At 27.5% G+C, this 21,007-nt stretch overlaps 3 protein-coding genes across 5 annotated transcripts; all 3 read right to left on the reverse strand.

Annotated features, from left to right (window-relative positions):
• Nucleotides 1–273: 273 nt before the first annotated feature.
• On the reverse strand, nucleotides 274–1,370 carry Bm8966 (uncharacterized protein; the record flags this gene model as incomplete). The annotated part of the gene is made up of 3 exons (XM_043075604.1): nucleotides 274–351; nucleotides 508–673; nucleotides 970–1,370. The coding sequence occupies 3 exons, from the start codon at nucleotides 1,368–1,370 to the stop codon at nucleotides 274–276; spliced, it is 645 nt and encodes a 214-aa protein (XP_042931538.1).
• A 2,526-nt stretch (nucleotides 1,371–3,896) lies between these two features.
• On the reverse strand, nucleotides 3,897–4,826 carry Bm269 (Uncharacterized protein; the record flags this gene model as incomplete). Of its 3 annotated transcripts, none has more annotated exons than XM_001893038.2 (2): nucleotides 3,897–4,059; nucleotides 4,546–4,826. In XM_001893038.2, the coding sequence occupies 2 exons, from the start codon at nucleotides 4,824–4,826 to the stop codon at nucleotides 3,897–3,899; spliced, it is 444 nt and encodes a 147-aa protein (XP_001893073.1). The 3 variants fall into 3 exon arrangements, with proteins under 3 accessions (XP_001893073.1, XP_042931539.1, XP_042931540.1); XM_043075605.1 differs by having other exon boundaries at nucleotides 4,546–4,730; XM_043075606.1 differs by lacking the exon at nucleotides 4,546–4,826 and adding an exon at nucleotides 4,385–4,509.
• Nucleotides 4,827–8,971: 4,145 nt separating this feature from the next.
• On the reverse strand, nucleotides 8,972–20,233 carry Bm8967 (Uncharacterized protein; the record flags this gene model as incomplete). Its single annotated transcript, XM_043075607.1, has 20 exons — nucleotides 8,972–8,992; nucleotides 9,229–9,375; nucleotides 9,692–9,766; nucleotides 10,116–10,187; nucleotides 10,395–10,488; nucleotides 10,627–10,699; nucleotides 11,066–11,122; nucleotides 11,510–11,582; nucleotides 13,953–14,063; nucleotides 14,455–14,589; nucleotides 15,524–15,673; nucleotides 16,105–16,293; nucleotides 17,020–17,072; nucleotides 17,462–17,554; nucleotides 17,814–17,937; nucleotides 18,046–18,162; nucleotides 18,430–18,499; nucleotides 18,734–18,940; nucleotides 19,385–19,601; nucleotides 20,149–20,233. The coding sequence occupies 20 exons, from the start codon at nucleotides 20,231–20,233 to the stop codon at nucleotides 8,972–8,974; spliced, it is 2,163 nt and encodes a 720-aa protein (XP_042931541.1).
• Between the last annotated feature and the right edge of the window lie 774 nt (nucleotides 20,234–21,007).

Below are 21,007 nucleotides of genomic sequence, written 5' to 3' on the forward strand. Positions count from 1 at the left end.
TTATTATTAATGCATTCGAGTTTTAAATTTTTCAATACAATCTGATAACTTATGATGGTAAATTTTAGTAAAATTCGATATAAAATAATTTAAGTACCTGGATTTGATGTGTTTAAGTATAACCGTAAATGAATAACATACTAATCAAAATAATACTAATAGCCAATCAAAATAATACTAATGTTTCAGACAAGCATCAATAATGATTTTATATGGTTTTTTTTTCTTTTTTTATGGAATATCTTGAAAATAAAATTTTAGTGCTATCGAAAGTTAATTATATCTATTAATTAATACCTTAAATGTTTTCTTGATTGGTACACCATCATTAGCACGCCTACGGTTATTCTTCTGAAACTGTTGCACTTTATGCTAAATCAAATTTTCAAAAAGAAAAAAATTTTGATTAATTATGGAATTATTGAAAGTGCTATTAAAAAGTAATTAAATACAATGCTAAATATACATAGAATTATTTATTGTCGTATTTATTTTTGTGATACATACCGGTGAGCGTTTGTCACGTAGCAAATGTCCTCCTAGAAGCTCCATGATATTTCGCTTTTTACGCCTATGACCACTACCGCATCCGTCGTTACCGCAACTTCCTCCGCCACATCCACCACATCCGCAACACGATTGATTACACTGTTGACAACATGTTTTGCAACAACTAAAAAAAAAAATGTTTCCTTGCGATTTTCATGCTTAACTTTTATTATGAGCTCTTTATAATATCTTTAATAATTTCAGGAGAATAACGAGAAATAACATGTTGAAACAGTGGAGTAATATCAAAGTACGGAATGACATTTTGTGAGTAAGACATTCTTAGCTATTTGAATTTGCGTAAACTTTGCAAATTGGATTGATTGGTTCTCGTCATACTTATAAACATATGTTTTTATGTTTTTATATAATAAAAAAGATTAAAGAAACTGTTATTAGTAATTCTGGTAGAAAACAAACGTTGTAACTGTGGTACAAGTGGTACATGAGTTACAACATGATCGCTGGCAGCAACCACATCCACATCCGCATCCGCATCCGCACCCACAACTACCACCACAACCTGCTCCACCACCACCGCAACTGCGCCTTGTTCGTCCACTTTCATCTGCATTATGCCCCAGCTCATGTTTTATTTTCGAATCAGAAGTTGGAATTAGAGAATCACGTTGAATTTCAGTTTCCACATCTGCTAATCTGATGGCATCATCTAGAACAGTTGCAAATTCACCATCGATTTCTAGATTTGGAGCAATTGCGCGATCATTCTTCAGTCTAGGTGCAGTTGTCGTTTTAGCTCTTGTTAGATGTGTGTTGATGGAAATACTTAAGATCAGGAAAATGATAAACCAATTCCGCATCCTGGACAACAGAACTTATTCTTCTATCAGCTGTTTTTTTTCTGAAAATTAGTAATCAGTGGGCTTTTCTTTACTTTTTTATGTGTAAAATTATTTCTAAATAAAATTGAAAGGTAGGAAAATAAGAAGTAAATATGAAAGATTTGTGGATGGATAAAAGTTGCAATTAACTTGAATGACTTCCACTAATTTTTGTTGGTTCCTTTTATATGGAATGTTTTAATTATAATGGAAGCTTATTTCATCTTCTCACCATTATCAATTTTAATGTTGTTTTGATGAAATAAGCCAGTCTTAAAATTTTACATTTACCTTTTCAATTATCATACACTTAAGCATCAACGATGCTATAATCGTTAATATCCCAATCTGGATTTGGTATTCATCATTGTCATTGTCGTTGTTGTTGTTATTATTATTATTATTGTTATTATTGCTAATTATTATTGTTATTCTTTCCTACCTATCATTTGTTATTTTTGTTATGGTTGTTTAATATTTATTTTACAAATGAGGTGAATAAATGATGAAGAGGTTATGTTAATCATTAAAAGAGGAAAAATGAATGAATAAGTAAATGAATAAATATGTAAGTCAAACAACAAACAAACAAACAAATAAACAAGTTCATAAAATTGAATTATGCAATTATTAAGGCAATGGTCCATTAACTAAATACATTTCTTTCTTTCATCTATTCTCAAATGTTTTAATTTCAGAATATTACTAATGTATAATTAATAAATGCAGTTTATTTTTAAATCAAAGTTTTAAAACAAAATTCAAATACTGAAAAAATAATTGTAAATCCTTTAAAAATAGAAGAGTGAAGAAATTTTCTTTGATTATCTGTTATAATTCCTTTTTTACACTATTTTTACCTGTTAAAAGGATTCAAGTTGCTGAAATTTTTTCAAATATCAAATATATTAGCAGCTTTAGAAGATTAGAATTAACTAGTGGTTTTTTAGATTAAAATAGTACCCATATGCAAGAAGTAACTTCTGTTGAAGGTTTTATACTTTATATTAATATCATTATAAAGTAACGGAATAATTAGATTAAAGTTAATCAGAACTAATTGTAGTTTTTAGTTAATTAAAATTAATCTAAAGTTTAATTAATGAAAAAAGAGAAATTTTTTTTAATGCATTTTATTATATTCTTTTGCATTAATGGTTTGATTTTAAAACCAAAAATGCGTTTGTTTCAGTTTGTATCCAAAATTTAAAACTTAGTAAAAGAGATTTGATGCTATTGCGATTAGTAAGTTATATTTATTTCTTGATAAGTAAGCAAATAAGATTTGTTTTACAATAATAAAATTGATTCAAATTTAGCTCAAATTTCAACTGACAAAAAAAATAATTGAATTTCTTTTCCTCAGCAATAAAATATAATCGATAGAAGTTTTTCAGAAATTCGAACTAAAAAATATAAAATTTATATGCATTTCATAAAAAAGAATATTATATATAAGTAAATCATTTTCAAAAATAGCAAAAGTTTAGATGCAAAAGATTCGATTAAAACTTCATTCGATTTTTTATCCTATTTCTTTCGCTAAATAATAAACTATAAAACAAACATTTATTTAACATTGTTTCGGAGAGAGAGTGCTTAGTTTCAATTCGAAAAGCTTAAAAATATGTAATATAAAATCATTTAGTTAAATTTCACTCATAGAATTTCTCTTTACTAATTAATTGAAATTAACGAGCTATTTTGTTAGGTTTGTTCATACGTTATTTTTCTCTTGACCTTTATTTACAGTTTGCTGACCTTTATAGAGTATTTTACCTTTTCAAAAATTAAATTCATGAATTATGTTTTTAAGACAAGAAGACATATTGGATAGGAAAAATTTATATTTAAAAAAAAAGCTAAATGGGAATACAATATATGTTGAATTGAATTTTGCATATCATAACATCATGAAGTATTGAATACATTCATTATCTTTGACTTCATTATCAAATGATTAATAATTATCATCACAGGATAATATTGGCAGATAAGTTTTTATAAAACAGAAAATATTGGCAGATAAGTTTTTATAAAGCAGAAAATATTGGCAGATAAGTTTTTATAAAGCAGAAAATATTGGCAGATAAGTTTTCATAAAACCTAAAATATTGGCAGGTAAGTTTTTATAAGGCAGACAATGTTAGCATTCAAGTTTTTGTAAAATAAACAATACTTACTGGACAAATTCATTATCTTTAATTTCATTATCAAATGACTAATAATTATTATCACAAGATAATATTGGCAGGTAAGTTTCTATGAAATGAACAGTACTGATAGGAAAACTTTAATGAGATTTAAATAATATTAGTGAATAAGATAAGTTGTATAAGACAAATTTTATAGGATTTTTTTTTTTTTTTTCGTACTTCAATTGAAGAACTAAAATCATAATTTGAAATAAAATTATATCAAAGTTACATTTAGTTTTTTATCAAAAGAATATTTTAAAGTAAGTTTCACTCATAATTGCAACAGTTACAATTAATTTTCTGATATTTAAATCAATTCCAGAAGAGCACTACGAATATTCTGTTTCGTATTTTGCATATAGTTCCATCTTTCCAGATCATGAAGTGCACGACGACGTCTTGACAATGATCCTTGACCTATTTCTGTTCCATTAACTGATCGCTTTCTCTTTTTACCACAACAGCAGCAGCTTAAGATAACTGATATTAATTAATTTTTTGAAATTTTATTAAATACGTTCCAATTTTTTTCTTATACCACTTACTTGAAAGAATTTTAATATTAAAACTTTGGATAAGCAATAATTAGAAGTTAAAATATTAAAAAATTTTTTTTGGTTCATACATTTTTCCGTTATTAATATGTATGGTTGAGATTTTTATATTATTAGTAGTAGTAGCTATGATAATAACTAGCAATAATGATAATAATAGTAGTAGGATTAGTAGCAATAACTCAATCATTCTTAACTTTTAATTTATGATTTAATTGATAAGATGATATTAAGTTTAAACCTGGAATATATGAATTTTGAAAGTATATATTTGTAATCCAGGTTGACTTTTGACGACTTCTCTGTACTTTCAAAAATTGTACTTTTTGATATTATTGTCAAATTGATTCTCAAGCAAATTTCCATTCATCAAATTTAATGAAAATTAAATATGAAACATGCCAGCAACAACAACAGCAACAACAACCGCAACAGCTCCGTTTAGAACGGACTAAAGCGGTAATATTCCTGATGCTAGTCTCATCATCATCATTCATTAATGCGTCAGCGGAAAGAAGACCGGATTCTCGTTTTGCATGAAGGAATGTATTAACATCCATCACAAATGGATCATATTTATATTTCATTGGAGTAGCATAACATATTGCTACTGCTAAAAGAAGTGCAAGAAGCAGTTGCTGATAGCGCCATGAAAGTTTGCTGAAGCGCAAAAGTAGCATCATTTCTTTTAATGAATGCTTCTGAAAAACAAAACCAAAGATAAAAATGATGCGCAAATAATAACTAATTCAATTTCTCTTTTAAATAAGCATTTCTTTCTTTTTTTTTTTTTTTTTTTTTGCTTTTTTGTGTTTTTCTCTACTGCATTAGATAAATTTAATAATTATACACAGTTAATTCTTTTTTTCGTTTTCTTTTTTTTTCTGAACAGAACAAAGAAATAATAATAATCATTAGAGCAACAAAAAAAAAAAAAAAAAACGAAAAAATGGAAAATAAAATGAGCAAAACTTTTGAAAGTTTTTCAAATTCAACTTTTTAAAAGCAATTTTTATTTGCAAATTTTAATTAAAATTGACGGTAAGAACAAGCAAACATAATAGATAACAACAACTCGTTTCTTTCTTTTTTTCTCTCTTTCTTTTTCTCTCTCTTTTGCTTTATTACTACTTAATTTTTCATTTTATAAATGATTTTTTCATCTCAATTATGATAAGGAAGTATTATTAACTTCATTTGTTACTGCATCACTTGTTTTGCAATCATGTTTACTGATTACAAATTTCAAAAATATCAAGTACGTAAGGAAAGTATTTTAGACAGACATACAAATTATTATTTTTATTCCAAAAAGTAACTAATGATTTATTAATATTTCCATTCCAAACAGTAACTGATAATTTGCTGATATTTTTATCAACGAATGAAACTACATTTATCACTAAATATTGTTACATGTTTGTTATCTATTTAAAAAGATGCATCTTTTGGCATTTTGCAGGAAAATTATCCTAACATAACAAAAATTGAAGTTAAAAAAAAGAAACAAAAGAAAAAAAAATTAAAGCATTTTTAGCATTTGCATGCCATTTTTTCTTAAATATGTTGTTAAGCAGTTGAAGTTGAAATTTGGAATTTGCTTGCTGAAAGTTTAATCCCAATTATGTTACGGAATGCAAAAGAAAAGGAAAAACTTAAAAGTAATAAAATAATATAACAACTGATACAAATTTTAATCAGCTAATATATTTTAAATTATTAGTGCTTATTTTATTTTGAAAACAATAATGATACTCAATGAAACAAGCATCACTAATGGAAACGGAAATGGAAATTAAATTGATTGAATTTAATTCATTTCAGGTCCAATTTTATTAAATTTAAATGCATACATTATTTCGATATTTTTGAAAAAGAAAAAACGTCAATCAAATTCAATTCGGAAATTAAATTTGATTGAGTGAAGAACAGGAAAAAAGTTGTCATACTTCACTTTAATAAATTTATTTTCCGAGGAGTTGTTTCAAAAATATTCAATTTTCTGTCTAACTAAATGTGAATTGAAAAAGAAATGAATTGAAATCATTTCAACCAATTATCAAATTGTTATCATAAATTATTAATAAGTAAATGATATTATTATTATTCATTAATTAATTATCACTTAAAAGTATGAAAGAAGTATTATTATAGAAAAAAAAAAGTACCACGCAAATGATACTTTATTAGGAATGTAAAATACCAATGCTAATTCTTCGGTAAATCTTCTATTTATGTTGAGGAAATTAAATTTCGTGCAATAAAAGGAAAGAAGAAAGAGGCATAAAAAAAAAAATTTTCATTTCATACCGGTATTCCATAAGGTAATCAAATGAAAAAAAAAAACAGAAGGAATATTTTAGTGTTTCTTTGAAAGGTTTAAAAAAAAGAGTTTTTGATTTTTTTAATAAATAATTTCTAGTACATACGTGTAGCTGCAGAATCACCTGAAATATAACTTAATATCTTAATTATTTAATTAATTAATTAACATTATATATTTGTGATGAACAGTATACAAAGTTATGTATTAAATTCATTTTAGATGAAAAATTTGAAATGAAAAAAAGTTGTTTTTCTTCACTTTTTTAAAATTTTTTTGTTCCACCGTAACATTCATTTCATTAATCACAAATTGTTTGGGATAAAATGAAGGCAAAACGAAAGTTTAACTTTTTATTTAAATGAAATACTTTTGCAGCTATACGTATGTACCAGAAAATTACTTAATCATAAAAAAAGTTAAAAAGTCTTTTTCTTTAAAAAAATACATCATATCACTTCTTTTTGTTTTGTTTTATTTCTGGAACCTTAGTATTTAATTGTAAAAATAAATGATAGAAACAGCAGAATGTTTTTTAACTTTATCGTTTAATTGCTATAAATTTCAATTAATCATCAAAAAAATTTTAAAAAGTTTCAATTAATCATTAAAATTTCTCTTTTTATTTTCATTTCTCTTATCATGTTTTCTTTTCCATTTTCTTTCTCAATTTCTCTTTTCATAAATGAATTGTCGTTTTTTTGTTTTTTTGTTTTGTTTTGGCAGAAACTTTCATTCCGTGCGAAACATTATTTTTCTACTTCATATCAAAAAAATAAAACAAAACAAACTTCTGGGCGTATAAATTTGAACTAAAACAACAAAATGAATTTAAAACAATTTTAAAAAGCAAAGAAAAATTAATTCTTTGAGTTTAGACTACTCCAATTGTTTAAATAATTTTTAAATGATTCTTTCGTTATGCAATTCCATTGATTATTTGATAATGTAAATCCACTCAAAAACAAAAAAACACTCAACAATCATCGGAATACAGCATATATGCATATTTATCAGTATTATCAATTATTTAACAATGATAAATATGCATCTTTTATTCACAGGTAATTCACTTAAACTTATGCGCTGAACATTTAAGCTTAAATCTTACCATCTCAACTTATCACTGAAATTTATTTGAAATTTAACAACTTTCTCAGCTAGTATAGTTTGCTGGAAATCTTAGTTACAAATTTTACTTATATATTTCGGTTAAAATTTCAGTCATATTCTTAAGGTGGAAGAATTAAAATGATAACTGTCACAATCTTACGAAATGTCTTCGCTCCATTGTAATTGTTTATTCATAACAGTTCATTTAAACTCAACATAATTCTCTTATCCAGATTTAAATGCAATTTATGGAACAGAAGTAAAATCTGTTCGAAGATATTTTCGAAAAAAAATAATTTGTAGAAGATACAATGAATACAAAAGTTCATTTTTAAGTTTATTTTTGTGTTAACAAAAGGAACAAACGTTGGTATTAAAAAAAAAATAATAATAAAAATGGGAAATTAAGTTTACAATTGCCTAGTGTAACAAAATCAGTCCGAGTTTATAGCTAATTAACAGTTTTTTTGATTTGACAGGTTTGAGTAATGCTAATGTGACAGATATACACACATACATAACACACATATATATATAATATATATATATATATATACATGCAAAGATCAACAGAAACATACCAGTCATTCTTTAAAACACAAAACTTTTCCCCAACTTGCCATTACTGTCAACATTCGATGTTAAATTAACTTTTAATATCTATTTTTATTGATAAATTATGTCACCCAGATATGTCACGTAAAATAAAAACGCACCACATGCCGTCTTTCTTTTTTTTTGGGGAGCTTTATTCGAAAACCATATGATTGTAATACTTTTTATTTAAATCCAATGAAAAAAAACTTACACCCCATCGTAATTACCAAAAAGAATCCAAATTAAAATACAAGTTGCAAAAAAGAACATAAAGAACGGGAAGCATTACAAGATTCTGCTTATATTTTTGCAAAAATAAACATCTTTTTTCAATCATATTAAAATTTTTAAATAGGGAAAAAACACAAAAAGTTCTAAAAGCACACTTTCGAGAAGTTTTATTACTATATTTTTTCGAATAAATATCAATACAACAGTGAGAAAACACAGTAATTTTCAAAACTTTTATTGTTTTCAGCCATAACCGTAAATCTTCACCTATAAACTGAAAAAAAAAATGGTTCAGGGAAAAAAGAAAACTCATACTTCACACCTCATACATTTATCCTAGGAATAAATAATTGGAAGCAAAGGCTTTTCGACTTACAGCATTTAGTTATTAGTTGGTTTTTTGGACACAACTAACAACCTAAAAATACAACATTGGACGAGAATTAAAAACAAATACATATCACAAAAATAAGGTTCGGGAATATTGGAACCACTGGGCACTTGCAAAATTAATATATTCTTTAGTTGAAATCCCATGAAATTTCTTACCAATCAGCAATAACATTATTTCTTAATCAATATTTCCTGTAAATGATTTCGAGATTATTCTAAGATAAAGATTAAAAAAAAAAAAAAAAAAAATTACTGCAAAAACTTTAGAAGTCCAAAACATTAGATCAGAGAAAATTTATAAATGTCATTTATCAAATGTGCTTTTCAGAACTTTGTTTAACAATATGAAATATTTTATTTTAGTATGGAAGTTTCAGTATTACCAATCTTTTCACATGTATAATTAATATTTTAGTGCTTTTACTAACCTCACCATTCGGTAACGGTGCAATAAGTATTTCTGCACTACAATAATCTCTCACAATTTCTCGCCATGTCTTCCGATAATTCTGATCTTCTGCTGGATTTAGCGGAGTACCGTAAAATGAGCCAACAAGCTGCGGTAATGCTGAGAGCTGAAGTACACGTGAGAGCTTCTCTTTTTCTTTTCCTTTCTACATCCTACACAATCATACAATATTTCGAGCACTCAAAACATTTAAACACTAGCGTTGTGATTTGTAATAAGACAACTTCAGAAGTTAAACAGGTTATAATGAAAATAATTTTATAATAAAAAGTCTATAATAAAAATAATTTACACAGCGCAGCACTAATGTACTTAACTTTAAAAAAAAAAAGAAAAAACCCTTAGAAATTCTGTAAACTCGAAACAATTAAGTACAACCAACTAAAAGAAAATAAGATTATAGAAATTACAAAAAATCGAACCAAAACTGGATTTGGAGATCGTATATCCAACAGTAATTTTATCACTTTCACTAGTTTTTGTAGTGGGTTCCTGCTCTGAAAAGTATTAAAAATTAAGAAGTTGCAAATCGGTTAGAAAAATTATTGAAATAAAATAAGGAAATCCATTAGAGTCAGAAAAAAAAAAGACCATTCCATGTTTTGGTATATAATAAATGAGTTAAAGCACTAAATTAATTTATGAATCTGCCTAACATCCTTAAAATTGTGTGAAGTTTGCATGCAAATATATTTATGCGGTCGCAGTAATTAGATTACTTTGAACTTCAAAATACAGTTTTGAGAATCTTAAACAGTTCTAGATCTATTTCAAAAATGAAAACATTATACTAAGCCAAATTCTAATTGATTTAGTTTATAAACTACAAGTTGAAATAATTATTACCGAATTATAGCATCCCAATTCATCAAATAAGTTTTCCAACCAGTCTTCATCAGTTTGTGTTTGTTTTGACAACTACAACAATTTGATTATCAATTAGCAAATTACAGGGGATTTATTATAATCTGAGGATTTATCACGAAACTGAAATTAAATATAAAAATAAGAAGATTTAGAAATTAATCCCGATGAGGTGAACGATATCAATAAGCATAATTTAAGTAATAATTTGTAACTAATTTATAGCAGGACGAAAAAAAAAGTTCATGTTAATAAGTGGACCTGTGAAACTTCTTTATTAGGAAGATGAGAAAAAAACTTGTTCGATGGAATGCTTCTCAACACTGTACAATCGTCAGGATAACCCCGATTATATCTAAAAATACAAATTTAATTTAAAACATGCTAAAAGATCAACACATCCAAAAATCATATTTTAAACCATTAGTTAGAGCATGATCTGGAATGCACTTTTCTTGCTAAATTTATATTTAATAAACATGAAACAACATACTCCTGAAATCGACTCTGTGTATGAGGCTGCATTTGTTGCACAGATGTTGTCCAACTATTTTGGTCCGAATGATCTGTTTTATAATTAAACTTATGATTAATACTTCTAACGAAAGACAAAACTTCTAATAAAGATTAAAATAAAACGAAACATTATGGCTCTCATATTTATTTCTATAAATCAAACTAAGGATATCACAAATAGTAGAGAGATAGTAGAAAGAATAGAAAACTTTTTTTTTTTTTCAGAATCAATTATTTTTTCAAATCCATATCCATAAAACAGATTCGCTGATTAATCAGCGAATCTGTCTTAAAGTTGCATAAATTCTTTGAGACATTTGATCATTTTTTTCCGCAAAAATTGTAAAAAATAATAGCAGCCAATAACGGAATATAATCCATGAGGACGAAAAATAAAACTGTTGCAGGAAACTCACTTGCAGATGGCTTTTCAAAATTCTCATTCGAATTGCGATGATTGCCAATGTCATTTACTGAAATATTAAAATACGCTATTCAATTTGGTGCAATTTGTTTGCACCAGGACAGTTACTAACTGGTAATCTACTAGTTTACTACTGACTACTTTTGTGCAACCACTTTTTTCCTAGCGGTACTTCCTATCGTTATCATAAACAGAACATCAAAAGAATATTTGAAAAAAAAAAAACTAAAAATCATAAAATTTGGTCATCACCATTAATTTTATTAAAGGATTACTGGACAAAATTAAGTAAATCATAGACTTAAATTACTTCTGCCTTAAATAAGAGTCAAATTTAAATCATATTACGCAAAGTTGACTGATGAATACAAACCACAATCACAATCAAACCAAATTAAAGTTCTATTCGCAAGCTCTGTAAAAAATAAAAATTTACCTTGACGTGAAATGCATTGACTACTGGTAGAATCAGGAACACTGTATGACCCATACGGTAGTTTACTCACCTCCTACAATATAATATATCAATTTTAGAATACCTATACAATTTATGTCAGAAAAAAATATTGAAAACCTAAGGTTTTATCAGATTATTCTTTGATTATCAAATGCTATGCTTTAGCATGGAAAAAATCATCAGTATTCCAATGAAACTTGTATAGATGACAAATTCTATTGAAACGCTCTCCTCTAAATTATCAGCCAACATAAACTTCAAATACTGTTACAATTATATATGTCATAATCACTCAATTTAATAAATCCCAATTTAAACTAATAAAGGAAGGGCAGTAAACTGAGGAAGTGAAAGAAGAGAAATAGGTTTACTAAAATAGAATGTAATTATGAAATGTGAAGATTGCACATACTCGACATAAATTAGACGAAAAGAAGCGATTGCTCATGATGAGCGAATAAAATATATACTAGTTACAGGTATGCAACTCTGAAATTTATGAAACTAATATATAAACATAAATTTAAACGTAACGTTTTCTCACAAACTACACGCATTAATGATGCAATTGCATTATAACAACAATCATCCCACTCATCTTCTAATAATATGAAAATCTTGTTAATTTATGATAAATTCTACAGAATCTATAAAATTTACATTTTTTTCTCAGTATGCATGCTAATGTATATAATTAATTCATTTATTTATTTGCACAACCATATTTTTTTGTCAATATCATGGTGATTTATATCGATTATGTTAAAATATTTTTGGTTCAAAAAAGTAAATCATGACGGAAATGTTCCTGAAAAATTTGTCCATGAAAGAAAAAAAAAAAAAACAAACAAACAAATTGATTACAAATGAAATTTGCACCCAAGTATCAAAAGAAATAAATAAAAATGTTAGTTCCATGTTGATAATTCTGTTGAATCATTTGTAATCATTAAATAATTTCCTTAACACAAAAATATTGATTTGATTTCGTTTCTAAACAAAAGTCAGTATACATTGCAAAAAGAACGTATTTCCCACCTACAGGAAAAGAGTATCTCAGTGAATTGTTATCCCCAACGTTAGCGATATTAAAATGAGCACGTGCATAAATGAATATTAGAACATCTCTCGCCTCCCACGTTATCACTACACGTGCATAAATGAATATTAGAACATCTCTCGCCTCCCACGTTATCACTACACGTGCATAAATGAATATTAGAACATCTCTCGCCTCCCACGTTATCACTACACGTGCATAAATGAATATTAGAACATCTCTCGCCTCCCACGTTATCACTACACGTGCATAAATGAATATTAGAACATCTCTCGCCTCCCACGTTATCACTACACGTGCATAAATGAATATTAGAACATCTCTCGCCTCCCACGTTATCACTACACGTGCATAAATGAATATTAGAACATCTCTCGCCTCCCACGTTATCACTACACGTGCATAAATGAATATTAGAACATCTCTCGCCTCCCACGTTATCACTACACGTGCATAAATGAATATTAGAACATCTCTCGCCTCCCACGTTATCACTACACGTGCATAAATGAATATTAGAACATCTCTCGCCTCCCACGTTATCACTACACGTGCATAAATGAATATTAGAACATCTCTCGCCTCCCACGTTATCACTGCACGTGCATAAATGAACATTAGAACGTCTCACATCTCTCGCTCTCTCTCTCTTATCCAATCAGAAATGTGTGCAGTGATTCATTCATTTGAAGATAGACAGAACAACAGTGCAAGATGGTAAAACTCCGCCAATTCACAAGCTTAATTGGAATGCGACTGCTCCTTTCCATGTTACCTTATAAAATTATTCCTTATCCCATGATTTTTTCTTATCCCAATTCATGATTTTACCAGTAGAAATTAGTATGAACTGTAGCAGTGATTAATGTTTCAATATTAGACCATCGGGTTGTTAATACATCACAAAGGATTATCAGTAGTGAATCCTTCTTGACAATTGAGAAAAAAAAAGTGACAGAAGTTTAAGGGAACAAAATCAATGAATGATCAAATGAAATTGTCATTCTAATGACTGACTAAAATCGCTTTTGTAATTCAAAAGCTTATAGATCTTAATTTTATGTTTTCATATGAGATCTTAGTTTTTTTTTTTTTTTAACAGACCTAGTACTGTAGTTATATTTTATAAATTAAAAATATCCTAAATTTTAACATTACCCTATCTACACTAACACACTGCAACTTCACCGTATTTTTTTTAATTATCAACTAAAAATTTACAAACTCGCTAATAATATTTATAATATATATATACTAATAATATATATACTTTAAGACTGTGAAACAAGAATACAATCGCCCATTTTATTCCTTATTTAAACCGCTTTTAACAAAAGATGTATTAAGAAATTGAATAATTACCTCTTGGGTACGATCAAATTGAACAAAATCATGATATCCAGATGACTGTGTTCCATGATATTCTTCACTATATTGTTTGTTATTAGCAACTAACTGCGAAGAATACTGCCTCTAAAATATTTTATCCTATCTCATATCTAAACAAAAAGCAACATGCTTAGTAAGTTTTAACCTTCCTTGTGAAAACTGAATCCCATGTGATAGATTTACTACATATTGCAGTGATAATTTGCAAATGTAAAATTTAAATCCCAGAAATGGACGACTGCAATAAAATAACTATACATAAAATAGCTATTTTGCAACAGAATTTAGACGATATTCTTGCAAGGTAATGACTGAACGTAAGTCACTCAGGTGTTTTCAGTAAATAACCCTTAAGTTGATGATAAAATCTGACTGGAAAGAACTATTAAAGTAATAAAAAAAGAATGTAGTGATTGATATGGGAATGTTTTTGTTTCTGTTCTGCTACTATCCAAAAAATAACAATGTAACTGACCTGAATCAATCCTGCTGAACTTTTATTGCTAAAACTAATAGACGATGATGAGAACGGATTACGCTCTGGAAGATGGGAATAATTGAGTGATTGATGCAAGGAACGTTCACCAATCGGCAGACGTTTTACTGACTGCTGAAAAACCGAGAACTAGTTTTAGGAAAAGATGTGTCTTATTGATCAGAAACAAAATCAGATCCTGAACTTTTAGTTTAAATAAGTGAAAAATTTTGCATAATATCAAACTCATTTATATCACTCATTAAAGAATAAAATTAAGTAGGCACTGGCTGATGAAAACAAAAATAAAAAGAATAAAATACCATTAAAAAAATATTAAAAAAAGCATTTTTTGCAAGAAGTAAACGAAAAATAACGACTACTAAATAATCCGTATATAATAGTTTCAAAAAATCTTGAAAATTTTCAGGAAATTTGCTGGAAAAGCTATCTCATCCACAAATAAGGGCCCTTGAATATAACAGTTGCACCCGAACGCAAAATTTCATTTATTTGGATTAATTTCTATCATGCTATAGATTAATATGCTGTTTAAAATAAAATAAATAAAAAAAAGAAAACTAACACTAATCTTGTTTCCTCCACTATCCATCAATCCCATAAACTGTTCTTCAAGCAATTAGTATTTTTCTCTAAGTAACTTAAGCAACCCTTAGCTCCATCTATATATGCTATTTACCAAAAAAAAAAAAAAAAAAAAAATTTAAAGCAAGCTAATGTGGAATTTAACGTCAATTTTATTTACTGTTTATTGCATTCTCTGCTGTTATAATTACAATATTTTTTACACAACTTTGTTAACAGCGGGGAGCAAAATGATGTTAAAAACTTTGACTACGACTTCATTTTCGAGTAGTTTAATGTTATAATATTCTTTTGCTATATTAAGCAAAAAATTGAAGGGAGAAAACACTTGTAATGGCACAAACTCAGCACATATTATTTTGTAAATAATCGGTAATAATTGCTGTTAATCACTAAAACGGATTTAATAGACAAATGAGTTTTACTGAAACAAATAAAAACTCCTTGCCAAAGATTCATTCACCTTTGAAGATATTGAAGGCATATTGAATGTATTTAAGTTCCTTCTAGATTTCTTTCTTTGGTACTTTTTAGAACTTTTTACTTCCGAATCACTACTATCAGGAGATTCTTCATCACCCGTATATTTATCCTCACTCAAATTGACTGATTCCTATAAAAAATCCTTCATAGATAAGCTAAATATAATAATCTCTAATCTTTTCAATTTATTACCACAATTAATCAAGTGGAAAAATCTCTAAAATCATAATCCAAAGTGCAAAAAACATATTGTCATAATTTTTTGATCGACAGCATAAAACTACTTAGAAAATACGAAAACATGAAAGCTTGCTTAAAGAAAATAATACATCACTTATTGGGTAGCTAAAATAAGAATAGAACAATAAAGTATACGATTTTAGCATCAATAATATATTAGTATAATCAGATGGTAAATCGAAAGAAAAAAAAAAAAAAATAGTTTTAGTGATCAACATTTGCTATGCTCGCATCACTGTAAAGATATACAAATAAAATTCTCAGCACTTTTCATTTGAGCGACTGAAAATTAGAATAAAAATTTCTGAAGTGAAATTTTACCAATGATTTTCGATGTGTTTTATCATGATCATTTTTTTGAATACTTATTATTTTACTCGTATCAGCTGGCATACACGTTTTAGGTATATGATGAAGCATCACGTTATTAATCTCATCAGCATTCCCATTATGCCTCGCACTGTTTACTTGTCTATCTTCACTGTTCGTTTCTTTATCCATTGTTTGTTTCTGAAGTTAAAAAAAAGAAATTCTGATACATAATGCACGACAAAGTATATACATTATAGTGTACATCTTAGTTTAACTAAACGATCAAATAGACTTCTTGCACTTTTCTAATTATTCGAATAGAAAGACAATTAGAATGATTTCAATAGAACCATAATTCATCATTTAACAGCAGGCTTTTTTATTTAAATTTATTTCCATTATCAAAAGAAACATTTTGGTTATCTATACTTTGTTAAATTTCATTTTATGAAATAAGCAAAAAAAAAAGGCATAAAAGAAAAGTGCAAGATAGTTTTCAATTTAATAGTCCAATTTCGAGTTCACCCTTCTTTTTTCTTTTTCTTTTTTTTTGAAAAAAAAAGACTTTTCTACTGCATTAAACTATGCCGAAAAATTATCTTGAATATCGGATATCCGTTTACAAGTTGCAGATTTCAAAACATTTGTATCTTACATGATCTATCAAAATTTGCATATATTATTCGGTAAAAATACCTCTCTTTTTGAAATGAATCTTCTAATTAATGTATAATAAAAAGAAAAAAAAAAAAAAACTATCCATCAATCAAAAAAAAAAAAAAAAACCATATCACACATTCATAAGCGTATATAAAATCCGAAACCAGACTAGACACTTTAAAAAAGAAAAAAAAAATCATATCAACAGCAAAAATTAAAACTGGTGACCACTGAACTGCTTAAAATTAAATAATGATTCATTACCTTCGAAATACTTTCACCAGAGGCGATAACATCTTCTGAATATTTTACTGTTCCTAAATAAGGTTAAGTGTAAGTTCACTAACAGAAGTTGTGTGGAATTTCATTGTACTATTACAAAGATGGATAATTTTAAGCCAATTTCCATAATAAATCCATAATATTAAAACTTTCGTAAGTAAATGAATCATATCAGAATTTAATGCAAAACTATTTTATTTCTTACTTCACAAACAATAACCTGAATTTACCTAGATATGGTTTCTGTTCATGAATCACAGTGCTTAAATCGCTACATCATTTTGGCTATCTGTCTTTACTTCGACTGGTAGCTTTGTGCAGTTGATTAATGATGGCAAAAACTTCATCGAACAAGTAGCAGAAGAAGGAGAAAGTTGAGCAGACTGTATCAAAAAACTTGAAAAGGGAAAAATTAAGCATAAACCTTTGTCTACAATGTTCAATATAGATGATCGATCCAAATTGCTAACAAACGGAATTGCTAACAAACGAAGATCTTCTGTTATTTCTTCCGGTACTAAAAATGGGAATGCTAAATTTAATTTAAAATGTCGTAGAGCCAAAATAAAATAATTAAATATCAATTATAGATGACATTTGCATTCATTATTAATCACTTTCTCAATGCCAACAGTAGAAAACGGAATAGCTCTTGAGCAATTTTTCAGGCATATGCTTAGAAGCTAAGCAGAAACTAACCAATAAATTAGATAAACAAGTACAAGAAATAACAAATAACTCATTATTATTTACTGAAGTGCAGTGAAGATACCTACTTTTTATATCCGGACTTCTGAGTCTTATTCGAATGGGACTGTCATTAATTAAAATAACTTCTCGATAAAAAACTCTCAAAAAGTTTTTCAACGCCGATTTATTCATGAATAATCGTTGGTGCTCCTAAAATAAGGTTTGTTCGAAATGAATACCTAAAGAAGAACAGTAATAAAGGAACTGAAAAAAAGTATAATAAATTCACTACTTAATAAAAATGTAACAAATATTAACCGCAGCATTCAAACTAGTACTGTAACGTTTCATATATTCGTCCCGGATAGTTTGATAATCAAATTCCATTTCATATGCCTTCAAATCCAGCAAAATTTGCAGAATTCGACGTTTACCCTAAATGTATGAGAAATGAAAGTATAATGCAAATTTTTAGAAAGAAAAATTTGTGTAAAAAACTTGAAAACTTACCTCTAGTTTATCAAGTTCAATTTTGTAGTAATAAAAAATTTACTTGTTGCTTTTAGCAGTGAATCATACAGAACAGAAATATCAGATAAAATTTAACACATCATTTTTTTTTTTTTTAGACTCTTGTCAATTCATAAAAGAAAAAACCGAGCTTATAAACTTCTCTAAGTACAACATAAAATGTGCATAAACCTCTAGAAAATTTCGTGAATTTTCAGGGTTTTTCAGCTCCAGCAATCTCTGTATTCGTCGTTTTTCAGCCCTGAAAATTTCAAAGGAAAAATTCGACAATTACTACTTACTTGATTAATATAAAAAAACCTTTTAATGTGCTACCCATCTTCTTATGACTTCTGAAGCATTACTATCAAATGTTAAAAAAATATTAGATTTAACAAAAAGAACATCTTACTGAATATTATTCCTCATTTTCAATATAATAGCAATAAACTGAAGCATCATAATGAACACCTTTTATAATATAGTAAAAATTTACCTCTGAGCCTCGCTTAATTTGCAATCAGCAACTCTCCGAAGAATATGTTCATTGGAAGGTTTAGAGACAGCTCCGTAAATAGCAACACCATTAACTGACGATATTTGTTCCACGTAATCTCTCATGTATTCTGATTTGAGTAGTTCTTCAAGACCAGGGAAACCAAGTTCAATTGCCTGTCTTTCCAGCAAAATTTTCCAATCATTACTATAAGTTAAAAAAGTGAGATGCTGTACATTATGTTAGTTCTAACAAGAGAATCGTAGAAAGATACATTTGAAGGATAAATATTTGATAAAATTCATTTAAAATGAAGGAAAGAAAGGGTTAAAGTGGAAAAGATGCAAGCACATAAGGTTAAAATAAAAACGATTCGATGGTAGAGTTGTTGACTAGCAATAGAGAAGAAACTCATATAAAAAGAGTGAAAATTAAGTGATGTAATGAACATTCAAGCGACTTAAAAACCTGAAACCATCACTACATTACCAATTTTCATTCAATAGAATGCCTTTCACCTATACTTCCCGTAATGTAATTTGTAATTTTGGAATGATATGTATTAATTTCCAACATTTTCAATTACAAAAAAAATAATAATAATTAAAATATAGCACCCAAGTAAAAAAATAAAATAAATTATTCACTCACAAGAAATGAGCATTTAAACGTGCAACATTAGCTCCATCATAATCGCTTGCTAATGTAGAATTGAGCATCAATCCAAGTTCATGTAATATCTCATCCTTCTCGATCATATCATCATTTTCAGCAACAATACACTGAACATTATCATCATAGATATCACTTTCGCTTTCTTCGTAAAACACATCTACTGCATCCACAAATTCATCCATATCTTCTTGTTCTGTCCGATTAATTGTCCGATTAACAAAAGAACAAAAAAAAAGGAAAATGACTCAAGTTTCCTTTCCGGAGAAAAAGATTGTATAGGCTACAAAATACAGTTCAGAAGAAGAAAACTGATATATTATAAATTCGATAAACATCCTTTCATACTCTGTTTTTGGGCAAAGCTTGAAATATTCAAAACATTCTAGTTTTGTTTCTAATTTAATTACATATAATTTCCACTTGAATGATGCGAAGTAAATTGAAAAAATAACGACATAATATCTGATATGAAATAATTCTTATATCTTATCTAATATTAATAATACATTTCAACAACCCTACTAACCACTATTACTATACGAATTAAATGACACCATTTTTGCAAATCTTATTTGAAATGAAATGAACTATCAAATAAAAGGAGTTTTATTTGAAACATAGTTAATACACATTAAAAAACAACAAGATTTCGACACATTTTAATAACTGTCTCAAGCATGTAAAGTAAAAATAATATTTATGAAAAAAAAAAAAAAATGAAAAGAAAATAAATCACAAACCATTATTATTAGCAGTGGTACTGTCATCACTTCCTGTAGTTCTTCTTTTTGTTAGATTTGAAATCACTTCAGTTAACTGCATCATTTTTTTGAATGAACTGATATTTTATCCTGAAATGATAAGATAAATGTCACTTTACATCACCATAACATCGATGTCTTTGAAAATTGATAAAAATGTTAATGTTTTCATATTAAACCTCAATTACTCATTTGTCGTAAGAAGAATTATTATCATATTGAAAATAAACATGTAAATTATTAAACCAACACTGCTCCTATGACACGTAAACACCACGTCCACATCCACAGATTAAATACAATGATTTTGGCACTATGAAGGCCAAGTAGTTATAGACCGTGAAATACCATATGCCTCGGAAGATAAATCACGGAGATAAATGCAAAGTGAGTTAGTTGTATTCATAAAAGTTGTCGGCACGTGACGTGTAACTTTCATCTAAGTGACGTGTACATTCAATCATTCAAGCCAAAAGGTTTCTTTTATCCACAGATTATTGGGCTCATTGATGCAGCCATAAAGTGAAGTATCACTCTCTCATTCATCTTAATATGTGTTTTACGTGAAAAAAAGTGAAAAAAAGGAGAAAGCAAATATCAATGGAAAAAGTTCTTCATGAAATAACTTAAAAGCTGATTTGTTTTACATTTTTTCCACATATTTAAATTAATTGATGTTATTTATTTATTTTGTTTTCTGATTTTTCACATCTTAAATTCTTGAACGTAAAATTCTTTTTTTTTTTTTTTTTTTTTCTTTTACTTTTTGTTAAATTAAAGAATTTTTGCATTGATTAAGTGAGAATTTCTCGTATTTTCAATGTAGATATTATTCTTA

The sequence above is a fragment of the Brugia malayi genome (assembly GCF_000002995.4).
Source record: "Brugia malayi strain FR3 genome assembly, contig: Bm_v4_ChrX_scaffold_001, whole genome shotgun sequence".
Taxonomy (NCBI): domain Eukaryota; kingdom Metazoa; phylum Nematoda; class Chromadorea; order Rhabditida; family Onchocercidae; genus Brugia; species Brugia malayi.